The sequence below is a fragment of the Columba livia genome, chromosome 20 (assembly GCF_036013475.1).
Source record: "Columba livia isolate bColLiv1 breed racing homer chromosome 20, bColLiv1.pat.W.v2, whole genome shotgun sequence".
NCBI classification, from domain to species: domain Eukaryota; kingdom Metazoa; phylum Chordata; class Aves; order Columbiformes; family Columbidae; genus Columba; species Columba livia.
Genome location: NC_088621.1, coordinates 1,514,094 through 1,530,972, shown reverse-complemented (window position 1 = coordinate 1,530,972; position 16,879 = coordinate 1,514,094). Strand labels below are relative to the sequence as shown.

Genomic DNA, 16,879 nt, shown 5'->3' with positions numbered 1-16,879 from the left:
TCTCTGGCTTAAAGTGTCAGTGAGCTGTATATGAAAAAGGGTTGTAGAAACGGAGCTGGCGGAACATTCCCCTTAAGTTCTACTGGTAGCTACGGTGGCAGGGAGATACCTGGAAAATGCCAGTAAATAAATATGCGTATGGGGATGTGGATAGGCAGAAGCTGGGGGTTATTTAATTATCTAATGCAGCCTAGGAATACATTTGGGGCCTGATTCTCCTGTATGTTTAAGCTATTTTACACTACTCTGGCTGTGCAGAGAGACGTTAAAGTAGTGCAAGGAACTGCCGGCGCTCACCTGAAGGTCCCTGTGTGGTGTGGGACACCCAGGACTTGTGGGGACCTGGCACGTCAGGTTCATCGCTCGCTGCTGCTGACTGGGGAGACAAAGAACAGAAACGCGTGTGAGGAGAAGCAGCCCGAGCGCTGCACAGGGAAGGGATGAACAGTCACCCCAGGATTGTTTTACAGCCTGAATTTGAGAAAAGAAGCGTACAAGTAGGGTAACTGCCTTTGTCAACATCACTGCCACCTTCTTTCTTATTCTTGCTGCTGGTTGGAATAATAGCATTCGTGCAGGCAATTAATCTTCCACTTGCCGGTTTTTCGTGCACCCTACGCATGGGCATGGCTGTTTAACCTTGTGCTCACATATATTATGTTGTAATGTGTGGGACACTGGTGGCCTCGGAGCCTCCTCGGTTTTAACCCCTCTTTGGTAGTTTTTTTAAAACATACACCGGAAAGTGATTTTTATGGTTATCTTGGGGTATATGTTTATAGACGTACATACATTTATTGTACTCTTGGGCCAAGGTTTTTCCGATGGGGCCAAGGTCACTGCTATGTGAATGGGCCTGGCCTGAAGGCAAAAGCTCGAACATAGGTGAACTGTGATAGTTGTCCAGAGTTTAGGCGGGAATTACGCAGGGCTAGAACAGGGTTGGTCACCCTCTGGTTGTGATTTCACCTGGATTTGAGGGTGACGCCACGTGGGTGCCAGTTCTTCCCTTGAAATACACTTTTCCGCCAGCCCGGTTGCGGCAGGGTCAGGTAAAGCCTGTGTTCCTGGGAAGGGCGGTGTGTGGATTTAGGGGTTTTATATCTCTCTGTCAGCTTTGATATATAGATCTTCAGATCTCTGCACTGTACTTGTGTGCGTGGAACAGAGACTAAACACAGACACCTTCAAAAAAAGGGATAATATCAAATTACTGCTGAGTTTGATGAACATCATTATTTCTCCTCCGGAGGATGGTGACTTGCAGGAGAGACGTTCTTTAAGGAAAGAGACGTTAGGTCTGAACACCTTTATCTCCCAAGACGACTCAGGTTATTCTGACAGGTAAAACAAGATTGTGCAAATATGCAACAGTGATCTAATCAGCTGGAACAACAGCAATATTTTAACTGGCGCTACCTTTTAACAGCATCATTAAGGGCTCTCATTACTCTTTTATTAGAGGCTCACTCTGTTTCTTATCAGATTACAGAATGAACATAACTTATGGCACTGATTTGATCTCTTGTTAAAGAGGATTACAGCTTTGCATTAACTTGGATTGACACGGTTTATAATTTGCTGTTGATACACACGCTGGCGGTGTCGCAGGTTTGACCCCCTCCCCACAGCACGGCTGAGGAAAGGACACCCATACATCATCATTAAAGACGGCACCGGCGCAGGAACGGGAGGCACGAGGAGGCTTTTCTGCAGTAGTCAGGCAGGACAAAAGAGACATGTTCTCAAGTGCAAGCTGGAACTCTAACCAGGGATTTCTGGGTGAATGTGGGAGAGAATAGATCAGCTTTTACATAGGTTGCTTTTTACCTCGGCAAATGGTTCTTCTTTGTGGAGGAGAACTTTGCATCCGCCGTGAGCCAAATTAGAGGGAAGAAGACGACAGTAACAGGACTGTGTGAAGCGCCGCGGTTCCACCCGCACCGCGAGGCACAGAAACCCGCACCGCCGTGTTTGTCGCCAGTTAGTGAACTGGTTGCTGATGATGGTTTATTCCGATAACCTCTTTACCTGCGGTGGAAGTGACTTTATTGTCACGTCCCTGGTTTGTAGGAACCTCCCCAGTCCTGTTGGGCTCAGGTCGCGTTGGTGGAGGAGCATCCAGCCCACTCGTGTTCGTGCACGAGCAAACCTGCCGGGAAGCGGAATTAAGGCCCAGATTATCCCGCCGGCAGCGAGGTTTGGATTAGAGCGTTTCCCTTGGATTCAGCCGGGAGTTTGCGTATTTTCCCAACCAGCGTTCTCACTCTTGCACTTGGTGCCGTTGCTTTGTCACAGTGTGTCTTGCTGCAAGCAGAGGGGGGTACGTAGTAGGAAATCCTGGTATTAAAAGATTAATTTACTTATATGACATAAGAGTTTAATATTAAAAAAAAAAGTTGGTGAGATAGCAGCCTTTAACTTAACTCACTTTGTACTTTGGGTATTAAAACACCACGAGACTGGATTAATGGAGGAATTTGGGCTCTGCAGCTGTCAATCCACTATGTTCACCATGACAGACGGCCCTGAAAGGAAGCAAAGCCCATATTTCTGGAAGAACCAAACCATTGGCTTCTGTGCTGTGTAGCACAAACCTCAGTGACCGTGTCAGCGTGAGAAGAACGATGTAGTTTGTATAGACACCGCCTGGAAGAGAGGGTGTCCCGCTTCGTTTTGGGAACCAGAGGCAGTGGTGCTGGGCTGGCAGAGCCCGCAGTGCTCCGACCTTTAGACAAAAGTGGTGTCCCTGGCCCAGGGCTGCGGGCGCAGGACGAGCTGCCCGCCTGGGCTCCGCGTGCGGGGCGACCTCTCCTGTCCCTCCAGGCAGATGTGGGACCCGTGGGGAGGGGACGGTGCTCAGCGCGGGGGAACCATAGACCTGAGCTGTGCTGGGAACCCAGAAAACCCTGTGAAAATAAACCCGCTTGGCTGGTGCTCCCGAGGCACCGCAGCTTTGGTGTCATTTTGTTCGTGGCATTTTGTCCCCGTCACCTTTGACTCACCTCAGCAGCCATCTCCTGTGGGTGCAGCTGAGTGTCCCGTATCACTTCTAACCACAGTTGCTAGAGGAGCTGCTGCTTGAACAAGGAGTTTTTTGTGTGTTTTGAAGCTGGCAGGAGTGAAGTGGTGTGTACGTGACCCCGGTTAATGCCAATGGGCTGAAATCATCGTGTCCCAACATTTGATGTTTGACATCCCTAGTAAGAAGACAGACGCCTCTGTTATGGAAATTTCCTTTTTAAAGGGGAAAAAAAATAACCTGTTAAGAGCTGCACAATGATTTGTCGTCCTTCCTATGTGAGACAATTTGTCTTCTCCTGCATCAAATCTGTTATAAAACAGGCAAGCTGTGAAAGAGGGAAATCATCCTAGGAATATGGGATGTTAAGGTACACAAAGAATGGCCCCTCGGTGTGCACGGCTGCGCACGGCTCCTGCACACGCAGCATTACAGCGGCTGCTCTGCTCAAACACCCGTCCAAAAACAGACACTGAAAGAGCAACGTTTTATGGATTTCATGGGGAAATAAAGCTGCTGGAAAGCGTGCCAGCAGAGCAGGTTTCTGAACCTCCCTGTGCTTTGCTACTTCTCCTGCCACTTGTCCACATTTTCTATGCTTTGTGCTGTAAAAGCTCCTACGAAAACATGGATGCTATTGGGACCAAAATGAGGATGAGAGAGGTGCCAGCTCTGCTCCTGTTAATGTCCTGAGCTCAGGTGACCGGGCTGTGTGCTGCTGTAAGGGGGAGATGTTCAGAACTGGTGACAGATGGCACCTGGCTCTGCTTAAATTTGGGGGGCAGTACCCTGACAGCAGCGCTTCCATCCCCCTGCTTCCACCCTCTGCGTCCAGCCTCACAAAACGTCCAGAGTCCCTTTGTTTAGGGCAAGAGCCAGCTTTCTGAAATACATATAAATCTTGCGCCTGGTCTCATGAGACAAACCAGAGGTCACACGTCACCTTCCGTAATTTAAAGCCGTGGGGCTAAAAGCATTTGCACAGACTTGAAGGACCCGATCCTGACCCGCCGGAGCGAGAGGGAATTGCGGCAGACCTTTCTGAATCTCCTTCGAGCGCCGGGCGCGGTGATGGGAGCCGTCTGGCTGCGGAATTTATAGCCAGCGTTGTGCGCTTCGATTTTGGGCCGTGGTGGGGAAGTGAGTGAGAGAGTGCCATCTCGTGGGGCTGCCGCTGGCCGGGAGCACGCACCGCATCCGCGCCGCATCGCATCCGCACCGCGCTGTATCCACACCGCATCACGCTGTATCCGCACTGCATCCGCGCCGCATCGCATCCGCGCCGCATCGCGCTGTACCCGCACTGCATCACATCCGCACCGCATCGCGCTGTACCCGCACTGCATCACATCCGCACCGCATCGCGCTGTACCCGCACTGCATCCGCGCCGCATCGTGCTGTACCCGCACTGCATCGCACCGCGCTGTACCCGCACTGCATCACATCCGCGCCGCATCGCGCTGTACCCGCACTGCATCACATCCGCACTGCATCGTGCTGTACCCGCACTGCATCGCATCCACGCCGCACCGCGCTGTACCCGCACTGCATCGCATCCGCGCCGCATCGCGCTGTACCCGCACCGCATCCGCGCTGTATCTGCACCGCATCCACGCCGCATCGCGCTGTATCCGCATCGCATCCGCACTGGCCACCCTGCAGCCCTCTGCTCCGCCTGCCAAATCCCTCGCTTTAAAAGCCACGGGCATTTTAATTCTGCTTTGATACTCACCGCCGCTTGTTCTGCTCCACACCCCACGTGCTGATTGAGGGTAACACCTTTGGCTAGAAATTGAGAAATAAAGGGCTTCAGGTTGTTTTATCTTCCCGCTCTGCCTGCTGGGCGCTCGTCCATCTGAGTGCCACGCCACCGGGCAAAAGATTTCTTAGGATGCAGGCAGAAAGTTCTCCAAGAAGGTGCCGAGCCGTCTCCTCCGCAGCCACATTCCGTGTCCATCAGGAGGCCCGTGTTTTCCTCCTCCCTTTTTTCCTGGGTGTTCGTGGTCTATCTTGTGCCAGTTTTTGTGATTTAAAAATCAGGTGTCCCAGTGGAGGATGTCAGTGGGAATGGGGCAGGAATAGTTATTCCAGTGCTGCTTGGGGCATATTCTAGATTATCTTTTCCTCTTTTTCCTTTTCCCCTGGAAGAAGAGAAGAAATAAAGGTACATGAGAAAAGGTAGAGAAATTTGTTGGAGGGTATCTTTACTAAAACAGCACAGCAGTGACTCACGCAGTATTGCTTTATTAATAATGCTCCGAATAAAAACCCACCAGAAACTGAGTTTTCCCCCTTAAGATTATTCTCCTACTAGTTTACAGAACTATATTTAAGAAAAAGAAGTAAAATGACCATAAAACTTCCTGGGCGGCCGTGGAGCGGGAAGGGCGAGCGCTGGGCACCCGCTCTGCCTTGGGCACCAGCTCACAAGAACCGCATCAATAATTAAGCCAAGTTACTCACGCACACATGTTTTATGGCAAATGGCTGTGCGGTTCCTGATCATTTTTTCCAGAAACAGGTTTTATGATAATACAGTAAAAATATTAAATTAGAAAATGCCTCACTAAGGGTGATAAAACCTTACTACAGTGGAAATAGGTAATTATCCCCTCTACAGCCTAAATGACAGTTTAAAAGAAATAAAAATGTTAGTGCTCATTACCTGCTTTTGTAGGTTGCAATAAAGGGTAAGTTAAATTTTAATTCAAGGAAGACCCCTGTATCGACCTGCTCCTTCCGCACTCCCCACCCGAGGTGGGAGTGCTGTTAATTACTCGTGTAGGTTATTCCTCAGCTCATCGCTGAGCCCGGTGCCTCTTTGTGCCAAGTCACCTTCCCTTTGTCGGGAGGGTCGCTTCCCTGCGCGCCTCAGGTCTGATGCTCCGTCTGTGTGGGTGGAGGAGAGGAATTTGATATTTTTTAACCAAAATCCAAGTTCGTTATGCGGAGTCTTAAGGGGGCTGAAAGTATTACAATCCACACTTACCCTGGTGAATTGAAACAGAGACAAGGTTAAACCTGGAGGATTGATGAGTTCTACTCTCTGCATGGTTAAATCCTGCTGAGAGGGGATGCTGCGGAGGAAAGGGAGCCTGGCGATGGAAAAAAAGGTTGGATTATTAATTTTATTTTAGCAGGGTACAATATTGGCTCTGGGTGGTGGGGTTACCCGATTCCCTCCTTCCCTCGCTCTGCCGGAGCGTCTGCCCGTGCTGCGGTGTTACCCAAACTCCAGACTCCACCGTGCCTGGTTGGGGCCGGTGCCCAGCACGTGTTAAACCACACGAGCCGCGCGGACGAGAGGCCGCGACCCCCCCGCCAGAGGGAGAACGGAATCAAGCCCGGGAGGAGCTGCGAGACACTGCTGGGGGGTCTTGGCAGAGCCGCTTTGCCCCAGTGCAGAGCCAGCGGGGGGGAGGTTGTCACTGTCCCCTCCCAGGGACACACAGCCCTGCAGCTGAAACAGTGAAGGGCGCGTTGGTGTAGCAGTTACCCTGCACAGGTTTTCCTTGATGCAGTTAAGTCGTTTTATTTCAAACAAGTCATACACCAGGGAGAGGGAGAAATCAAGAAACGGGTGGTGTTTTGCTGGAAGTTTGTCAGCTTTGCCCACCTGAGTGTGAAACCATCTTCTATCAAAATAGGTTTCAGCATCTCCCTCTGTGCCCCCAACACGTAAATGGCTGTGGGTGCCCAGAGCGTCACCGAGCTGGGACACGTGTGTCGTGGGGCTGGGGACGGGGCTGTCGGAGGGGGGAGCAGCATCGCTCTGCACGGTGCTCCCCGCAGCCTGACGTGTCCTTGAAGCCGTGATGTCCCCGTTGGCAGCACCGCCGCTCACCAGCTGATTTCTCTGTTAAAACAGCAAAAGCGAGTCATGTTTATCAGTTAATAGTCAGGAAAAATGGAAAATATTGTGGGTTTGAGACATTCCTCTCTCTCTCCTCTTTTTTTTTTTTTTTCTTTCAGGGCTCAAAGTTTCCAGGTTTTCAAGTATCAGTCCCGTTCTCTAGAAGTATTGTGATTTTGTGTTAAACCTGCCAAAAGCTGCGGGCACATACCTGATTTAACACAGAAACTCCAGTTGTGATTCTGTAGCCTCCACATCAACCATTTTGTTGGGTGGGGAGACTCATCCCTCACCACAGGCTCCTTTTCTGCAGGAAGAGCAGCTGATTGCTTAATAAGCTTCTAGATTAAGATTAATTGCAGGTGTGGCCCTGTGAATTAGAAAGGTTTCTTGTCTCAGTGCTTGTCTGTCCATCCTGCATTGCTGCTGTGGATTCTTTGTTCCTCGTCTTCCTGGGATCAACGGCCGGTGTTTTTCTGCCGTCGCTGAGCTTTGCAGGTCCGTGTTTGGTGCTGGCGGGTTCTGGTCTCCGGTGACGGGGCTGTGGGCACTTTCCAACCAGGTGCTGTGTTTATTGCCCTGGGATGGAGCGACGTGGCACCTGGTGGGAGCGGCGGCTGCCGCGGCGTTGGCTGAGCAGGCGGCCGGAGCCCGGAGTCGCTGCCGGGTCTGGGTTTCGTCCTTTCGGGCCGTGTTTTGCCCATTCCCAATGGTGAAGTCTCTTTTCTCTCTTGGCCCGGCATCTGCAGCAGCCGCTTTCCCAGGCGAGTGTAGAAATTAAGGCTTTTTCCGTGATTTCCAGAAATATGTGGTTTAAAAAAACATGCTTTCCCCACCTCTCTTCTCTAGTTACTTTGGTTTTGAAATTAAAGATAAATAAGACCAGCCCACTTTTTTTTTTTTTTTAAAGGGAAACTTGCTCCCGTTATCAGAATCGCTGTGTATATGATATTAATTGCAATCTTGCTGCTGGGTCGTTTGCATTGTTTTTCAAGTACCATCAAGTCCAAGAAAACATATGAAAACTAAATTACAGTCCCATGTAGACTGATTGAATCCTCCTTATGGCTCTGCGGTCTCATACATCCTATTAAAATATTCAGTCTTGTTTTCTTACTTGAAGGGCCTGTCTGTAAAGGGCAAACCTATAGAAACCCTCGTTCTCTAGAGGGAAATGGTGTCCAGCCACACTGAAACATGAACAGATTTCTGTACGGCGTGTGATTGGTCTTGTGCAAGTTCTCCCCTTTGCCTGTATTTATTAATATTATTGAATGCATTTTTAATTGTACAAAGCCTTGGAGGGGGTGATGGTTTCACTGGCAGCCTCTTGCTTCGTTTGAACCTCAAAAAGTAACTTTTCCCTCTTCTTCCTTCCCTTTTTCCCCAGGACGGAGCTTTATCGGTCGCTGTTTGGAAAAATGGCGAGTCCGGAAGAACCAGAGCAGGATCAGCGGCGGGACTGAGCTGCCCCGGAGCGCCGAGCAGGGCTGCCCAAGGTTTGCTCCTAAAAATCCTCCCGCAGGAGCTCCCCCCGCGGCTCCTGCTGAGCCCCACGCTTCCTGAAGGTTTGGGGTTGGCATTGGGCCTGGCCCAGCGCCCCCCGCTCTGGCTTTAGGACGAACGCCGCTCTCCCCAAAACTCAATCCATTTTTAAGTCTTCTCTGTGAATTCCTGACCTTGACTCGCAGTCTGCTCCGCGCGGGCGGCTCTGCTGGGGGAGGGACGCGGGATTCGGCCCGGCGGGGACCACCCGCCCCCCGCAATCAGGTCACCCGCGCTCGTGTTCGGTCCCGAGGGATGTTTTATGTGGGGGATCGAGGGTGGGGTTTAAACGTGCTGGTCTGGTTGTCGGCTGCATATCTGTAATGTGTGACTTTCTTTTTTTCACTGAGTCAAGAGGATTTAAATGTCATTTACATAATTAACACGGCCGTACAGCAGAGAAAAGGTGCTGTCCCTTGCAGCCGGCGCTGCCGGCTCCGAGCACAGGGACACTGACTGGCGGGTGCTGAGCACAGCACGGGGCTGCGGGTATTTCTGCAGTTAGAACGTATTGGTGAATATTTCAGTCCCGTATTGATCCTGTACACGTTTATTTCTGCTGACGGTGACTCTGAGCCATCCTGGCTTCCCCATCACCACGACGTGCCGGCGCAGGATGCGGCAACGGGCGTGAAACTGGCCGGAGATGGTTCACGTGAGGGGTTTGGTGGTGTTTTCATATCCAAAGGTCAGAAGCTGGAAATTAAATCCCCGTAAGGGGAATTTGTGGCCTGCTGTGATCAATCTGAGATGGAGGTTATCTTGCGTAAATAATATGTGTGTAAAGTGGCCGTTGCTTGTGACACATGAACTGTCCGGTCTTTGTTTTGTGTTTTGCGCGCTCTAATTAAAACGTTCAGTGAGCGGCCTGGCCAGGTGTGATCAGCGCAGAAAAGGTCCCGCCAGCCGCTCAAAACGCCCAAAACCACCCGAACTGGAGGTTTAAAACCAGAGCCGTGCGGGACTGGGGCAGAACCTGCACACCCGGGGTCTGACGGTACCTGCTCTTATTGTCTGAGCAGCAGCAAAGCTGTGTGGTCTTCGAACATCATTAAAATCTCATGGTTTAATAACCACGATTCTGAAAGGCGTCAAGGGGAGTAAATGAGCTGCTTCCTGGGTTTTGCCGGTGGAATGGGCTCCGCTGCTCCCGCGGGCAGGAGGAGCATTAAGGATGTTGGGCAGGAAGCACCGTGGCTGGTTGGGGTGCGCTGTGCGGGCTGGGGCGCTGATGGGACGCGTCTGCAGCGCCAACCCGTCCGCGTTTGACTTCTGTGTCCTCTAAACTTGTAGCACCAGGGCTCTTGATTTATTTTATTTTTTGAGAACGAGCTGGGTGTTAAAAGGGTAATACGAACCACTTTAAATGTGATAACTTCTCGTTGGTATTGTTTGAAGAGATAAGAGTCAAAGCCCTGCTAAGCATGCTTTTGAATTTACTTATCAGTGTTTAAGCAGGCGCTCCTCCCGCCACCCCCACCTGCGCGGGGTGGGACGCGGGGACACCCCGGGCCATGCGCTGACCTTGGGACGGGTGGCACCTCGTCCCCCGCCCAACGGGAACAACGTGCGGCGGGAAAAGTGCCACCGGTGTCGTCCCCGGGGGTTCCGGCGGTGGCACCTGCGCCAGGTCCTGCGCGGCCCCGCAGCTCCGGGTGCAGCGGGTGCCCGTTCGTAAGGGCGCAGGGTGATTTCCTCCCTATTTTCTTAATGCTGCCAATTAACAGCAAGTGCGATAGTTATTTCCCCCCCCAATAGAACATTAATTCTTTCTTAATTCATGATACAGCTGCTAATTAGTGCCTACACAAACAGGCATTATACCTTTGCAAAACATTGCACGGCAACCAGGTGTGCTGGGGAATGAGGTGTGCGATGGGGGGACAGAGGGTCGTGTTAAATCCTCTCCCCCCGACCCCACAATAGCAAAGAATTTCAACTTTCAGACAAACAACTTCATTTACAAGTGTGTCTCTAATTAGCTGCAGAATTAGTAAAGCAGAGTTTTCCCCCCATAGATCGGCCAAAGCCCTGAGGGAGGCTGTGGAATAGAGAGAATCGCATTTCCAATTATTTTGTTGAATTGCTAATTTAGTTATTGTGCCTGGCGTAATTGTGATGGGTATTGGGTGTGCAATTCAATTTGTTTTAAATATTTGTGGGAAGGCTGATCAGTAATGGAGCTGACCTATTTCATGGCCCAAATTGAGAGAAGAGACTAAAACAAAAAACAGCTACAAAGCCACAGTTTGTCTCAGTTTTTATTTTGATGTCTCTCATCCCTCTTAAGACTGTTGATGCAACAAAAGGTTTACATTAAAAGATGACGGCACTTTGATCTTGGGCTTTTGAGAGCTTACAGCTTTGGTACTTCTTTTCTTGGCATTTTAATATGTAGATATTTTAGGCTAAAGAGTTTTGAATGCGTTTCTGGAGTTCAGTGGGGTCCGTCCCCTCACACCCTCCCCCAATTAGATGATGGTTCTTAAGGTGATCCGGATTTTTAACCATCAGGGTTCTGCTTTGAGAAATGTGTGAATAGAAGAACTGCTGGAGGTGCGTTTGCTAACGTGCTTCGATTGAACACGTCACATCAAAACTCAGCTTTAACGTGGGGAGCGGGGGACACCCCCGGGAACCCATCGCTCTCCCCGGGGTGAAGCGGAGCTGCTCGGGACAAGGGGGACAGATTTCCACTCCCAGCAACAGCGCTGTCATTCGTTCTTTTTATTAAAAGAAGTTGAGGTAAGTGAAATACTTCAGCACCAGCGAGAACCGTCTGTACCGAGGGGTGTCCCCGCAGCGCCCGTCCCGCCGGGGCCTCGGCTGACGCTGCCCCGGGGCCCCCGCGCCGGTGCTGGACTTGGATTTCAGCCCACGGTGCCTGAGGGCTGTTGTTTTGGAGCCACTTTACCCCTCATGAGTCACCTGCGCCACGAAGCCCCCGAGCATCCTGCCTGGAGACGCTGTCTGTCTGTCTGTCTGTCTGTCTGTCTGTCCTGCCGCAGCCCACACTGGTGTAAGTAAAAGCATCTCTGGGGGTTGTTCAGGGGGCTCTAGAGGGGAAAAAAAGAGCCTCTTAAACCAAATTTGGGTTCTTAACTCTTAAGAAAATCTCATCCCTGCCATGTCAGTGCTCCACTGGCACCGCATGTGCAGATGGCGCAGGTGCGAGGCTCCGGCATCATCGTTCATTAGTTCTCTGATTAAAAACATCCCCTCCGATTCACTGTTCTGGAAGAACTGTGAAATCCAGAACACTTTTAGGACAATCATTGGTGTCAGCTCTCCAGTACTCCACCAACAGCCACCGTGACAACGTCTCCGACCGGCTGCCAAGTCACCGCTGGGACAGGGGAGATCCAGCTGGTGCTGAGGAGGGGGATCACCAAAAGTAGCATTATTTTGGTGCTTTACCTGAATCCCGGCGGCCCCTTCCCCAGCGCACGGGGACGGCCGGCGCAGGCGGCTCTGGGCAGGGGTGATGGAAAACTTTGCTCGGGGGGTTAGACTTGAGATTTCCTTGTACAGCTCCAGCCCCATCGGGGTGTTCGGCTCCGTCCTTTCCCCTCCTGTCTCCTGGCAGCTGTATTTCTGCTTCAGCCCCGCACTCCCATGGAAGGGCCGGCACTTACACAACAGATACACAACAGTGGGGCTGCCTGTGTGTTATCCCTCAAAATAAGTGGGGAGGGAGGAGGCTGGGCAGCTGAGTTTTGGTCTCCTCCTAGAAGGGCCTTTCACAGTTTACTGACCTACTCTACAGCAATGGGGCACAAAGGCAAAGCGAGTGGGGACCGAGCCCCCAAAATCCTGCCCCTGTCACTGTCCTGGGCAGCCCAGGAGCCTGCCCGGGCTGCGGGACAGCCCTGCCTCAAATGTGGCTTTTCCTCTGCGACTCCAGAACAAGACAAGACGTTTGAAATCCAAATCCCCACTGGCTGACGGAGACGAGAGGCTGATCCGTGGGGAGGCTCTGGGGCTCCCAGCCCGTCCCCGGCTGCAGCCACGTGCTCGGGGGGACGTTGGCACTTGTCAGCACGAACCTGCTGCCGGGGGGCACAAAGAGAAGCGGGCGGGGACACGGGGGTGTTCATTTAAACGAGGCCCCGCTTTGCTACGCCAAGAGCTCACGGTGCTGCAGCACCTGTCATTGCCTGGCAGCCCAACAGCCAACCGATGCGTTGGTCCAGTCGCGCTTCGTTAAATAAATAAGGTACAGTTAAGACAGCTGTAACTCAGTTCCGCAGGCGCTTGTGTTTATACATTTTCCTCGTGTCTCTGGCCAAAGAACACACTTCCTCTGGTCAGTCTGAGCTGGAAAAATAGAAATGTCACTCTTCCAGTGTTTCCCCAAGCCTCCCGTCTCGGTACAGCGGGCGCAGTCGAGCAGACAAAGGGCAATTCTGAGCTTCTTTCTTTTTATCTGCACTGTACCGGGCAGGGGGTGCGCGGGAGATCGATGCTCTTACGTTGAAGAAGGCGAGTCCATTGTGGAGAGGATCCGCACGACCTCGGCTCGCTGGGTGGGCGATATGTGCTGGGTCATGTGCACGATGGAATCCATGGCGACCTCGGGGTTGGCCTGGACCAGGCTGCGGAGAGGCGAGAGGGGTTCAGCGAGCGGCCCGACGCGCGCGCGCCCCGCACAGCACCCCGCACAGTGCCCCGCGCCCCACGCAGCGCCCCGCACAGCGCCCCGCAGCGCAGCTCACCTCCGGATCTGCTTCAGGATGTAATCCCGGGAGATGTACTTGATGTTTTCCTCCACGACTGAGCGAACTCCTTCTTCTTCCGTCAGCTGCTTCTCCAGCCACTCCACCAGGTCCTTGTTACTGTCCCACAGATACGCCTGCCAACAAACCACACGTGTCACCCGCTACGTTCCCCACATTTAACTCGCAATTATCGGGGTAAAACATCCGCCTGGCAGCGCCCTGTGTTTGTGTGGCTCTTAGAGACACAACTAACCATTAACACAAGTCCAAAGTGGATTGATTTCTTTTGCGTCTCCTGGAGATGCACCTGAAGGGACCCTGAGTGCCGGACCTGGTGTCGGTGTCCCCAGTGATCACGGGATCCCCATCACAGCTCGGGGTGTCCGCAGCCCTGAAAGCCTGGGCAAAAACCCCCTTCTTTCCTTTTGCAAGATCATTTCACCTGATATTTGCCAGGTAGTTGACTACATAATAATTCAGGAGTGTGGTAGACACCTAATAGCCTTCTCACTCCTCTCTTCTCATTTTCTTTACAAATCATTTAAGAATCGTTTTGTTAATGGTTTCCGGAAAAGCAAGTACTGCCATTAGCACTCATTCATATTTATGTCATTTTATTTGGGTAATTAAACACAAAGCTCGTCATTTAAAGGTGCACTATCCTTCTCTGTTATCACTAACAAAGTCCAGGTCAGAATGACAATGAGCTGGATGCAGCAGCGGCCGCCGCTCGGCCCCGAGCCCCGGGATTGTCCTAAAGCAGAGATGGCACTTCAGCCTCAAGATCTTGCTTAGTTCATTGTTTTTCCCTTATTACTATTATTTTAAACCGGTGGGGTTTGCTCCTGCCCCCACGCCAGCAGCTCCGGCCCCGGAACCTTCCGGGAAGGGAAAAAGCCCCAAGAAGCCGCGTTGCAGCTGCAGAGCCGCGAAAAACCAGATTTACCGAGAATCCCAACGCTTTTCGTTTAGGAGAATATTTAATACTCTTATTAATCATTTTTAATCCGTTTGCTTTTAATTAAGAAACAGCATGATGCTCTCCTATCAACATATGCCAGGGAGCAGATTAATTGTGGCTTAAGATAACTCTCCTTGATTGGTGTAATGTATTAGCTAACGAGATGCCCGCTTTTAAAGACGCTCAGACACTACCTTGGAAAGGCTGCTTGCCCTCCAGAGAACGTTCCCCCTTTCCTGGAACCCCCGAGTGTTTGTGACTTTAAAAATAGAATGAAATAAAATAGAATAAAACAAAACGTAAAAAAAAAATAGATTAAAATAAAATAAAACAAACCAATCAAATGCAAAATAACGCCTCGCTGTGCTGAGCGACCTGTTCGGCTTTGTAAGATGCTCAGATTTTCGCATCAATGGTGCTACATGCTTGGGAAAAAAAATACCACCCTATTTTGCTCTTCTAACCTGCTATAAAAAGGGTCCCCATAAAATAACGCCTGAGCTGGAACCTTCCCCAGAAGTTCTCTTTCATCACTTAGAATGTTTTTGGCCATTACAGTTAAAACCAGAGACCAAACTCCACCTGGGGAGACCTTTGCTCAATGTGAGCCCAGGCCAGACCTGGTGAAACTGGTTTTATTTACCTTCACGGTCCCCTCGACTTCCACAAACCAGCGTCTCAGCATGGCCTGGATCTGCCCGTCCGTCAGCTCGGGGTTGGCGGCGTGGATCTTCCTCTTGACCACATCTTCCAGAAGAAGTCGCCTTAATCTCCAGTAGAAGAAGGTGCGGGAAGTTTTCCAGTCTAGAATGTCCTGCCCGAGATGTAATTAGAGGAGGAGAAATGAATGAGGGACAACGTTCCTGAGTCCGGGGTTCAAACCGCAGCCCTGCCCGGTGAAGCCTTGGAAATGTGGGGTCAAAACAGACACGTTGGGTAAAAGTGCCGGCAAACACGAGTTGTTCGTGTTCTGGGACCGGAAAGCGGGCGGCACACGGAGAGGGTTCGTCCCCGTGGCAAGAGGTTGATCGCAGCTGGTCCCACCGGCCGCTGCCGCGTCCCCCGTGTCGGACCCTCCCGCAGTGCCCCCGGGTGACACTCACGGTTATGGCTCCTTTCTCCTGCATCCGCCCGGGCGTGTCGTGCAGGTCGGCGAACTGCATGGCAACCTGGTGGTAGATGGGGCTCAGGAACTCCTCCCGCTCCTTCAGCTTGGCCTCCAGCTCCTTGCGCTCGGCCGGGCTCAGCTCGGGGGTCCCTGCAACCGGCACACGCGTCAGGACGGTCACACGGGGACGGGGATGGGGACGGCGGCAGCTCTGGAGAGCGGAGATGGCTCCTGTTCCCGCCGACAGCGAAACCCAAACTGCGTTTGCCACGGGAAGCGCTAGAGCAGCAGCTCCCAGCAACGACGAGCTGAGCCTTGAGTCAAGTCTATGTGTTCCAGCCCACACTTCCTGCCACCGATGTTCAGGCAAGAGCTTGGAAGGAGCTTTCACCATGGAAACTCTGTTCCATTTAAATGCCAATGAGCTGAGCCATCAATTGACATTTTCTGGACTTCTAAAAAAGAATAACGTCCCAACACGCAGCTCATTTAGCGAGAAACACGGACAAGGTGAAACCAGCGGCACGCTTTGCGGTTTTCCTGCCAGCAGCAGCGGGAGCCGCTGCCTCGCCACGGAAAACACAAACCGCACCAGAGGCGCCCAAACCGCCCGCGTGCGGCGCACAGTGATGGGCACGCGGTCGGTCTCAACCATGGACCACCATGGCGGGCACAAAGCTGTGTCTAGATCACGTCCTATGGAGTTCGTAATTTATTTACTTAATTTATCTTGAGCTCACACAAAAGTCCAGATCTGTAAGCACAACTCTCCCCTGAACCCGCTGTAATTGACACCAGTTCTGTGCTGGTTGGTGACGCACCAGCACGGACCAGTTGGGTCCCCGTGCAGGGCTGAGTGTTTAGAGCCCATCTTGGTCCAGTTTAAGCACAGATTGCGATTTGAGACAGACCACGTGCAAATGGATATTCTGCTGAATTGTGCTGGTTTTTCACCTCCCGCTGTGTCCCAGCCCAGCGCCCGCTGGTCCTTACATGGGCCCATTACCCATGGTGTCCAAGGCGCAGACCGGCCACACAGCCAGTCGTCCCAGGGGAGGAATGGTTTCACGTGCCCACCGTTATAAATGTCACCTAACATTTCGAACGCTAGTAAGAAGGTTTTAATTAAGAGAAGCTACTCTTGGAACCTTCAGAATAAAAGATTCTCTGTATGTCTCCACGTTGAGCCCCCGTTGCAGCGGCAGCGCCTGCGCTCGTGCTGCGGCGCCGCGGAGCGCGGCCAACCCGGCCGGGCCCAGCAATGATTTAGGTGAGATTAACAAATATGTCAATGTCTATTTTCTGCTTAATTTAAAAGCAGCGTCTATAAAGATTTTTGACTTCTGAACCCTGTTCTCCTGGAAGAAAGAAGGTAACAATGAGGAGGGGGGATAAAGAGTGATTATCCCATCATCGATCGTTTGTCAGGAGCATTTCTTATTCACTGGACTATTGTAAAAAGCTAAGCTCTCGATCAATCCTGTAAGCCCCCTGTACAATTAAATATCTTGGAATGGTTTTCTTTCTTTCCCAGTCAGATCTTGAGGCCTCGGGGTTTTTCAGAAAGCTTTCTTTATTTATTTCTCGGCAAAAGAATTCGCCTTCCACAAATCTTACACTGGCACGGAGAGGGACTTAAAATATGGGATTCCTTTGCTCTAAAGGTACTTG

At 51.6% G+C, this 16,879-nt stretch overlaps 2 protein-coding genes across 10 annotated transcripts in view; one reads left to right on the top strand and one right to left on the bottom strand.

The window, feature by feature from the left end:
- Window positions 1-16,879, top strand: part of AATF (apoptosis antagonizing transcription factor) — a 52,968-nt gene that overhangs the window by 33,321 nt on the left and 2,768 nt on the right. Inside the window, exon 12 of one of the 2 annotated variants that reach the window (XM_065036716.1) lies at window positions 8,267-8,375. In XM_065036716.1, coding sequence (XP_064892788.1) covers window positions 8,267-8,342 — 76 coding nt within the window. In that variant the 3' untranslated portion in view covers window positions 8,343-8,375. Of the gene's footprint in view, window positions 1-8,266; window positions 9,509-16,879 lie in introns of those variants that run through there. The other variant, XM_065036715.1, reaches the window with a different exon arrangement.
- The window catches only part of ACACA (acetyl-CoA carboxylase alpha), a 149,834-nt gene continuing 143,619 nt past the window's right edge, over window positions 10,665-16,879 (bottom strand). For all 8 annotated transcript variants that reach the window (XM_065036699.1, XM_065036698.1, XM_065036703.1 and 5 more), the window contains 4 exons: window positions 15,204-15,358; window positions 14,744-14,914; window positions 13,137-13,273; window positions 10,665-13,016 (listed from right to left, as the gene is read on the bottom strand). In XM_065036699.1, coding sequence (XP_064892771.1) covers window positions 12,890-13,016; window positions 13,137-13,273; window positions 14,744-14,914; window positions 15,204-15,358 — 590 coding nt within the window. In that variant the 3' untranslated portion in view covers window positions 10,665-12,889. The remainder of the gene's footprint in view (window positions 13,017-13,136; window positions 13,274-14,743; window positions 14,915-15,203; window positions 15,359-16,879) is intronic.